This window comes from Propithecus coquereli, unplaced genomic scaffold (genome assembly GCF_000956105.1).
Source record: "Propithecus coquereli isolate 6110/MARCELLA unplaced genomic scaffold, Pcoq_1.0 Scaffold58, whole genome shotgun sequence".
NCBI lineage: Eukaryota > Metazoa > Chordata > Mammalia > Primates > Indriidae > Propithecus > Propithecus coquereli.
Window position 1 is genome coordinate 2897915 of NW_012151729.1, and position 10605 is coordinate 2908519.

Below are 10605 nucleotides of genomic sequence, written 5' to 3' on the forward strand. Positions count from 1 at the left end.
AGTTAGAAATTGAATCATTTAGCACCGAAAAAATGAAATACTTAGATATAAATCTAGCAAAATATGTGTAGGACCTATATGCTGAAAACTATAAAAACTGATGAGAGAAATGAAAGAAAATCTTATAAAATGGAAAAAGACCAGAATGGTGGATCAGAAGAGTTAACATTTTTAAGCATGTCAAATTTCCCAAATTGATGTACAGATTCAACAAAATCCCAGCTAAAAGTTTACCAGGATTTTATAGATACTGACAAGCTGACTCTAAAATTTATATGAAAACACAATAGTCCTAAAATAGCCAAAACAATTCAAGAAGAACAGGGTTGTAGGACTTATAATTCCTGATTATAAAATTTACATTTCTGGCAAACATTAATTCAAGATAAATCAGACCTAAATGTGAACCATAAAATTTAAAAACTTTTTCTTTTTTTTTTTCCCTGTACATCTCGAACATTTATTAGCATTAAACAAGACCCTGCCCTTCCCCAACACCAGAAAGCCACTCCCTCAGAGTCCCCAGGTCCCTGAAGCAGGGTCCTTCTGCCCCATTTCTGCAAAAAAACCTCTCAGGTCTTAGCAGAAAAATATGGAATGCTCCACGAATTTGGGTGTTATCCTTGTGCAAAAGTCACATTAATCTTCTCTATATTGTTCCAATTTTTAGTTAATGTGCTGCCGAAGCGAGTGCTTGTTTTCTTTTCTTTACATTCCCTTCTTTTCATAGGTGTTGACATACGATTTAAAAACTTTTAGAAGGACTTGTATCAAGAAAACATAAAGAAATCTCAAAACTCAAATGAGAAAACAACACAATTCAACGGACCAAAGATGTGAACAGATACTTCACCAAAGAAGACATACAGAAACATACATACATCATACATACATACATACAAACATACATACATACATACAAACATACATCATTAGTCACTAGGGAGATAAAAATTAAAATTACAATGAAATAACACTACACACACCTATTAGAATGGCTGAAAAACAGACAACACTGAGTGCTGGCATGCAGAGAAAACTGGAACTCTCACACACTGTTAGATTCGCAAAATGGTACAGCCACTGTCGTAAGTGGTTTGGCAATTTCTTATAAAATTAAACATACTCTTACCACACAACCCAGCAATCTGACTCTTAGGTATTTACCCAAGAGAAATGAAAACATGTTCACACAAAAGCCTGTACACAAATGTTTGTAGCAGCTCTATTTGCAACTGTCAAACACTGGTAGCAAACCAAGTATCTTTCAATGGGTAAAGAGATAAACGATAAACTGTAGTACAGCCACACAATGAAAAGCTACTCAACAATAAAAATGAATAAACCAATGATAAACACAACAACATGGATGAATCTCAAAGGATTATGCTTACTGAAAGAAGTCAGACTTAAGAGGTTATATACTATTACTGCATTTACATGACATTCTGGAAAAGAGAAAACTATAGGGATAAAGAAGAAATCAAATGGCTACCAGCTGTTAGGCAGGAGGGGTGGGTTTAACTACAAAAGAATAGTACAAGAGAATGTTTTGGGGTGACGGAACTGTTCTATATATTGATTGTGGTGGCAATTATACAACTTGGTGCATCTGTCAGAACTCACAGAACTGAACAAAGTAATATTTACTATATATGTAAATTTTAAAATAAATTATAGCCCAGGTATGGTGGCTCATGCCTGTAATCCCGGCACTTTGGGAGACCAAGGTGGAAGGATGGCTTGAGTCCAGGAGTTCAAGACCAGCCTGGGAAACATAGTGAGATCCCATCTCTACCAAAAAAAAAATTAGCCACGAATGGTGGCACACACCTGTAGTCCCAGCGCTTGGGAGGCTAAGACAGGAGGATCACTTGAGCCCAGGACTATGAGGCTGCAGTGAGCTGGGATGATGCCACTGCAATCCAGCCTGGGTTACAGAGCGAGATCCTATCTCTATCAATCAATCAATCAAACAGACATATAAATAAATAAAATAAAAAGTTTTAAAAATTAACTTTGTTTTAAAGGTTCCAGATAAAAGTCCTAACACAGAGATAAATGTCATTTCTTGGGGTGGGACATCCAGCAGGAAGATTCCCTCTTCCTCAGAGAGTCCAGTGCTCAAAGGACCAGAGGTCTGACCTACGGAGGCAATTCTCAAGCCTGCTTTGGGGTGCTCTGAGGGAAGAAAAGGTTGACACTGACCTGTGTAGATGTCCATGAAGCTGTGCAGGGCCAGACAATGGGGGTTCAGACACATCTTCACCTGGGCAGTCACTGTCTGCAGCCGGCTTGCTGTCAGCAGCCAGCACTCCTGGGGCCCAGCCAGGGAGCTGGTACCGAAAACATCACCAACAAAAAACAGAAGGGAAATCAACTTCTTTATGCAGTTCTAGGGCTCACTGGTCAATGGCAAAATTCTCAAGATTTTAATGCAACAGGCAAATAACTCTGAATTTATGACATAATTTAACCAATCTTACTGAACTCCCAAACCCAAACATTATGCTAGGTAGTCTGGATGTAAACTAAATCATAACCTGGTGATAACTTTCAGACATTTCAACAGAAATGATGATTATTGATTATTATTATTTTACTTTTTACTTACAATTGGAGAGGTAAAGGAAGCCTAAGAAAAGCAGAGAATAACATCTTCACAGGTTATAGCTTTAAAGTTGTCTAAGGAAAGGGCCAAGTGGGATGGGACAGCTAGGGGAATAGTTAAGGGGTGCTTACTTTTGTCCCCCTTTGAATAAGGGGCTGCTACAGAGAAGGCACTGCGTGGATGGAGACTCATAATAATTCGACCAAGAAGTTTGCTCGATGGTCACCGTCTCCTCACTCACGTTGGACAGGATAAGTCGAGAGCTGTTGAGTTCATGAATCAAGGCAAAGACCTCGGCCAGCTCTGACTCATTCTCGGGAATCTGCAAGACTTTGCGCAGAAGCTGCAGCGTGGACTGGCGCTGGATCTCCTTCTGGGCCACACTCAGGGGCTCTGTGGCATTCAGCACATCTGGGAGTGGTGAGCTTGCCTCCTGGGAAGAGAGTGGATGATCAACAAGTACCCAGGGAAGAAAGTGTCAGCCTCAGGCTAAAATAATGAAAAGTCTGTGAGGAGAAGAGTGATGGGGCTCCTGACTGAGAGGTAAGAAACCTGGGTTCCTGACTGACTCAGCTAATAACTCTGTGAGACTAAAGGCTGCTGCTCTCTCTCTCTGGGGCTCAGTTCTTTACAGGTTGAGCATCCCTAATCTGGAAGTCTGCAATGCTCCGAAATCCAGATTTTTCTCAGCACCAGTATGACACTCCAGGGAAATATTCATTGGAGCACTTCAAAGATTTTATTTTTTGGATTAGGGATGCTCAACTGGTATGTATTCAGCAGATACTCCAAAATGTGAAAAAAAAACCAAAATCCCAAACACTTCTGATCGCAAGCATTTTAGATAAGGATACTCAACCTGTGACAGTAAAATGAGAGAATTATATATGCCTCTTGGCAATGGATTCAATAGTTAGCTCCCATTCATATGGGATCTGGAGGATAACAGACCTGGGTTTAGTTCTGGATATGCCACTTAACACTCTACATGGGATACCTAAGGCAATTTACTTAATCTTTTTGAGTCTCAATTTCCTCATCTGTGAAATGAGGCATAAAAATACAAGTAATGTCCTAGAACTGAGATTAAGAGAGATATTGCAAGTAAAATACTTAGCATAATGCTTGTGATGCAATGAACTCTCCTCTATGAATAGTAGTTTTGATACATAAATAATTATCTGCACTGCTTAAATATTTGTCTTTAGTTCTTCAGGGTACAAGGGAATTGTATACACCAGTCAGAGACTTCCAGGAACAATGTTCTCAAATACTTGTTAAGAACACGTCCTTCTCAAGGAGGTCTCTTTTCAATGGAGGTTCCTCCCTGATCCTTTTCACCAATGTACCATAAATGGCTCCCTCCTTTGTGTTCCCCGAGAGCACAACTTTACTGCAGAATTCATTATCTTATAGCTGTCAAACCACTATCCTCCCTCTTCAGTAAGGATAGAGTGCCTGCTTATTTACTCATTCCCAATACCAGCCTGAGGCCAGGGGCATACAAAAGATGCTGACAAATATTTGCTGGACATATTATACACTGCTTTGTACAAGTTAATGGCTTAATCCTATAGTTTGGATGTGTGTCCCCTCCAAATCTCATGTTCAAATTTGGTCCCCAGTGTTGGAGGTGGGGCCTAATGCAAGTTGTTTGGGTCATGGGGCAGATTCCCTCATGAACAGATTAATGCCCTGAGGAGTGGGGGAGTTCTCACTCTATTAGTTCCTGTGAGTTGGCTGTTAAAAAGAGCCTGGACCTCCCCCCACCCTTGCTTCCTCTCTTGCCACGTAATCTCTGCACACGACAGAGTCCCTGCACCTTCCACCATGAGTGGAAGCAGCCTGAGGCCCTCTCAGAAAGCAGATGCTGGTGCCATCTTCTTTAAACCTCTTTTCTTTATAAATTGCCCAGCCTCAGATATACTTTACTGCAACACAAAATGGACAGACACTTAATAACAAGGAGCTTTTGATTAACTCTGCATACCTGTGACAACTTTTGTTTGTAATAGTTAAGTTACTTATCTTTCTCCGCCACTAGACTGTAAGTTCCTTAAGGGAAGGGGCTGTCCTACTCATCTCTGAAAGCCTGGCCCATAATAGGCATTCACTATATGCTAGATGAAAGAATGAATGAATGAATGGCTACAGAAGAGCTGACACTAGAATGAGCTGCCCTGAATCTGTGTGTTCCCAGCCATGACTTGTATTGAACCATGAGCTAGAAGATCACTTGGCAGAACAGTATCCTTTGCCTCTGAGCCAGAGAAGACAGACAGAAAAGAATGAAGACTATTCCAGCTCAGAGATGTTGTGGTCTTAATTACAATAGCTGGATACAAACTGCATAGGAAACGTTTGGTCACCAGGGGGCTCCAAAGGGCAATACATGCAAGGGCTCCTAGGTTTGCGATCAGTTTTGCGGAAAACAATTAACACTTTACTTCTCCAAACTTTAGGAGATTGGAGGGTGAGGAAATGTCTGATGACAAGAGAAGGTCTGAATATGACGGTCCTGGGAGTGGGCAGCTACCAGTTAGCCAAAGACAGAGGAATATAAATTAGAGTGGGATTTAACATCAATTGGCAAGAGATCTCCAACAATTCCTACCTAATATGGAAAAAGTTAAGTCACTTCATCATCCTAGATGGAAGAAGTGCTCCATATTTCCCTACTGCAAACCTCACAAATAGCTAAAATGAAATGAAAAGAGAAAGGAAAACTCAGAGCATCTACCTAGACAAAAAAGTCAATTCCACCCCATAATTACAGATCAACACACACCGCAAGCCAAGTTCCAGGATTAGAAGGTGTGGGGAAAACAGATACACCTGCCGTAGAAGAGATTATGGTCTCACAGGAAATTAAGAGAAGCCGTCAGTATAGGGTATGATCAATGCTGAGGAAAGACGAGCACGCTGAACTCGTGGAAAACCCAGGAAGCAGAGCAAGAGAATCTGATGGAAGCTGTGGCCCATTTTACATGCAATTTTGGGGGTTTATAGACTCCATGACTCACTTCTTAGTATTCTCTAGGGCTCCTGGCTCTGAGAGTAAAATGCCCGGATCTATCCACCTTGCCTGCTTTCTTTTACCAGTGGGAAAACTAAAGCTCAGGAAGGGAGGCTTCCGACTCAGGGTCACTTCCAGCCAGATCTCTCAATTCCTAGTCCGGGTGTTTTCTTCACTAAGCCATCAGTGCCACATACTTTCTCACAAGGACCACAACCTCAGAACACTACCTAGAGCACCGAAACAGATCTGGAGATAGGGATGAGATTCATCACTAGAAAGGCCCCTCTTCATATGTAAAGAGAGAGCTTGAAGCAGTTTTCCCCATCTCTCTAGCCCTGTCCACTCCCAAACCCCCGTAAGTCTCCCTCCTGAAATAACCCTCCTCTAGGCCTCTCCCTGGCTCAAGGATATTGGGACTCCACTGACTCAAGGACAAACTGCCCAGCCTGGCATTCAAGACCTTCCACGATGTGGTCCCGACATGCTTCTCAGGTCTTATTTTCCTTACCACCACTGGCCCCCCTCCACACCTTCTCCTCCAGCCAAATGGAACACTTCACTTTTGCTCATGCTTGTCCTTAAGTATGCCATGCCTTCCCCTTCCATCCAAATCCTGCCCATCTGTCAAGTGTCATGGTCCATCTCAGATCCTGATCTGTTCTGTGTGCCACCCGCTCTCCCCACAAGGCAGATCAGTGACATTTCTCTTCTTACCCTCATTTTATCTCTTCATTTCCTGCCTCAAATGCTGTCACTTTCTGTTCACTTTAAAATATTCATGTGTGGAAATTCTGAGGACCTCTGAAAATGCCCATTTTTCCTGGTTCTAATAATAATTTTTAGAAGAGCCCTAAGAAGCCAAATGAAATATATTTTACTATCTAAGTAGCTTGGTCCAACTGCAGAGAGCAGGTCTGCCAAGACTGCTAGAAAGAAAGCTTTGTGATTAGCCAAAAGCTTTGCAGGGAAACTGAGAAAAAAGTGGCGATCTAATCCACAAAGTCTTGGGGTTAGCATTCTCTAACTATTTACCCAAAGAACAAATCAACTTACAGGTCCTGTGGCAGGCCTCAGAGCTAAGAGCATGCAACCCTTTCACCCCTCTCTTCTGATTTAAGGCCTATGCTTCTATTCTCTTCAGTGAATGAACTCTTGGTTCTTAGACATCAAGCAAGGTACCTGGTCAATCCCCTCTCCCTGGCAATGGGGACAAGGAGACTCAGAGAGAGGAAGGCAGTTGCACAGGTTGGGAACTTACAGCCTGGTTCCAGTTCTGATGATCTAAATATTAGGTCATTAAATATGAAATGTCCAATTTTGAATCAAAAGTGTAGTTTATATCACAAACAAGAAGCAGTAATCAAAGTATGTGCCTGAACTGTTGACAGAGTTTTGCCATCTTAACAGTAGCTTGTTTATGCCAGCAGTGAAGAGGCCTGGAGAACAAGTGGTGATAAAATCGTAAAAGGCATTTTCCACGGCTTGTTGAGAATTGAATATTTTTCCTTACAAGAAGTGGTCCAAAGCGTGGAAGAAGTGGTAGTCAGTTGGTGCAAGGTCTGGTGAATACGGTGGATGACAAAGAGTTTCCAAGTCCAGCCTCTGTACTTTGAGCAGCGTTGTTTGTGTGACATGTGGTCGAGAGTTGTCTTTCAAGAGAATTGGCCTGTCTCTACTGAGCCGCTTAATCACAAGCATCTTCATCATCTTGTCCAATTGGCTCCGGTAGACTTCCACTGTAATTCACCGACCAGGTTTCATGAGACTGTCGTGGATAATATCAGCGCTAGGCCACCAAACAGATATCATTAGCGTTTTTTGGATGAATATTCGGTTTCGGACTGTGTTTTGGCACTTCATCTTTATCCAACCATTGTGCTGGATGCTTGCAATTGTCAAAAAGAATCCATTTCTCATCACAATGTAAAAATACGGTGTAGAAATGTTTTGCCTTTATGATGTGACAGCAAAGAAAGGCAAGCTTCAAGATAATTTCTCTGCTGACACTTGTTTAATTCGTGTAGAACCCAGCTATCCAGCTTCCTTTCCTGGTGACTTGTTTCAAATGGTCCAAAATTGTTGGAATAGTAACATCAAATCTTGCTGCTAATTCACACATAGGTTGAGATGGACTCGCTTCCACTACAGCTTTTAGCTCATCATTATCTACCTTGGTTTCTGGTGGTGCATGTGGCTCATTTTCAAGAACGGAACTTCTCAAACCACTGACGCACTGTGCATTCGTTAGCCACATCCTTCCCAAACGCTGGATATTTCAAGCTTTCTGTGTTGCACTGGCTTCACGATGGAACTCATATTCAAAAATAACACAAATTTTTTTACTTATCCATGGTTCCACAAAAATTGCTCTAAAAAAATTTTGAAAGATAATCACAAGCCAAAATATGCGTCTGAAAGACTGAGGATGTACCTCCACAATAAAAATAAAACAAGTGTCAAAGTGAAATGTCAGAGATATCAACTTTCAAACTTAGTACTTAAGGAAATCGGACATTTCATACTTAATAACCTAAGACTACCTATCATGTATTTAAAAATCCTTTCATTTCTACTAAAACAGGTTCGCTAACAGAGCCCAACCCAAGACCAGGGGTTATGTCTGGGGAAGGAACTCACAACAGCCTTGGTGGTTTTCTCAGTTCGGTCTTTGGCAAGGTTAAAACCACAGCTGGGGCAGATCCGAGGTTTGTGCCGGTTGGTGTACACATAGCTACAAGAGGGATTCTTGCACTTTCCCCGGCCTCTTGATGTAGCCAGGCCCAAATCCTAAAACAACAAGACCAGCATTCAATTGTACAAAAGTTAAACCTATACAGAGTCCAAAACCAAGATGAACAGCTGCCAGTAAATCAGAAAAGAGTGGCAATTCCAAGTCAGATTTAGCCTAACTTATAAAGAGCCTTGAAGCAAAATCCCTTTTCTGCAATTAACCCTTTTCAATTTAATACGGGCTGTATAATTTTGGCAAACCCAGTCCTTCCATATCTGTGAAACAAGAGAGGTGACTCTCAAGGGTCTGGAATTCAAACACCTTCAGGGTGCAGGCAGTTGGCAAAGTAAAGCAGGTCTATGTGAACAAGGAGTACTAGATATTGGGGTGAACTAAAGATTTCAAGCCCTGCCTAAAGACAAGCTGTGACTTCTGGACTATTTAAGGTCAAAACTCAAGCATCTAAGCTCCTATGATAAGTTACTGTCTAATCAGCCAAAGAGAGGTCCTGGGAAGTTCCCACAAGATGGTAAATCTAGTGACCTCCTGTAGCCAGAAGGAGTGGAGAGTGACAGAATGTAGGGCATGGAGAAGGTACTGATTATAATTAGGTCACTGGAAAAAGGAACCCAAGCAAATCCCCAGGATAAGAGGTACATCCTCCTTAGGGATCAGGCCAGACTAGGCATTAACTCACCCTACTGTGCTATCTTGTTCACTAGTGAATCCCCATAGAGCTTGGCACATGATAGGTACTCCACAAATACTTTTTGAATGAATGAATGACCCTTTCTAAACCTGTCTGCCATTATAAGGTGAGAATTTTTTAAAAATCTAGCTGCTCTCTCATAATCTGTTCATCTTAATCAAATCAGCCAGAGAAATTGCCAAAAGACATCTGGCTGATTGATAATTTAAGAATCAACAGAATTAGAGAATGTGAAGTGATATAAGCCCCAAAGATATCCAAACCAATGCAACATATTATAGACGGTGAAACTAAAGACCAGAGAAGGCAAAAGCCTTGCCCAGGGGCATATTGGCATGCTAGTAGCAGAGCCAGTACTACTTCTGGACTTCCACTGTCTAGTATTTATTCCACTGTTCTGTGCTCCTTACCCTGCAAAGGATGATTCTCAAAGTCACACATTCGTTGACTGGAATGTTAATATGTGTTATATTAAAAATAAAGGGGTAGGGGCACAAAAACCCTTGTAGGGAATGCTAGGCTAAACTAACCAGGGTGGTAGCTCACACCTATAATACCAGCTGAGACTGAGGCGAGAGGATCACTTGAGCCCAGGAGTTCAAGACCAACCTGAGCAATATAGTAAGATCCTATCCCAAACAAGAAAAAAAAAAAGAAGATACTAATATTAAGTGTGACTCTGTTTTAGTGAGGAAAATGCAACACTGCCTAAACTTATCTGTGGAATACACTTTACAGGCTAAAAGGTTCAAAGACTGCTGAATGCTAAATCTGGACTGAATTTTTATCTCTGACAACTATCAATAAAAATATACTAATCTTAGCTGGCCTACACTTTATAAATGTCACCTGGGGGAAAAAAAAATCAAAACAACCTAGCAGATTCACCCAGTAGCTATCCTTTGTACCAGGGATGGGATGTTTCGGCATTGACAATCTATGCTTGACCCTGCTCTCACTCCCAGCTATCCCCCTCCTCTCCCCTCAGCCTCCTACTCACCCTCAACCACAAAATCAAAACCATCTCCCTGTCAACCCATCTCCTGGCTGTACACTTACCAGTGTGACAGTGCAGCTGTACTTATATGGAGGAAACATATCAGGTTTGACCTCTACAACTTTCACCTGAGGTGTCCTGTTGGATGGGCCACTTGGTAGCTGTGGATCAGAACAAGTTATTTAGTGCTTTTGAATCTCAGCCAAACTCCTGAGGTCCTGTGTCCTGAAGCAACTTGAGGAAAGAGTTTCCTGCAGAATCTGTAGAGTTATGCTTTAAACAAGCCCTCTGGACTGCCAGTTGGCAGTCATCAGCCCACCAAAGGCTGAGTGTCATGGTCAAGTTCAGAGCTTGCCACACTCTTCTGTGCAGCTTCTAACACCGTGTATCAGAAACACCATGAATCAGGTTTACAACCATTAATATCAAGTGATAAAGGCATTTAAGAGATATACACACAAATACACAGTTGGATGGACGCTAGCACAGAAAGAAGTCTTAAAGACTATTCACTGAAATGTCACAGGGTGAGGAGGGT

At 41.7% G+C, this 10605-nt stretch overlaps 1 protein-coding gene across 1 annotated transcript in view; it reads right to left on the reverse strand.

Moving 5' to 3' along the window:
* The window catches only part of HMGXB3 (HMG box domain containing 3), a 69131-nt gene that overhangs the window by 13728 nt on the left and 44798 nt on the right, over positions 1–10605 (reverse strand). The window contains exons 8-11 of the mRNA XM_012658229.1: positions 10130–10228; positions 8268–8417; positions 2743–3044; positions 2209–2336 (exon numbers count right to left, since the gene is read on the reverse strand). Coding sequence (XP_012513683.1) covers positions 2209–2336; positions 2743–3044; positions 8268–8417; positions 10130–10228 — 679 coding nt within the window. The remainder of the gene's footprint in view (positions 1–2208; positions 2337–2742; positions 3045–8267; positions 8418–10129; positions 10229–10605) is intronic.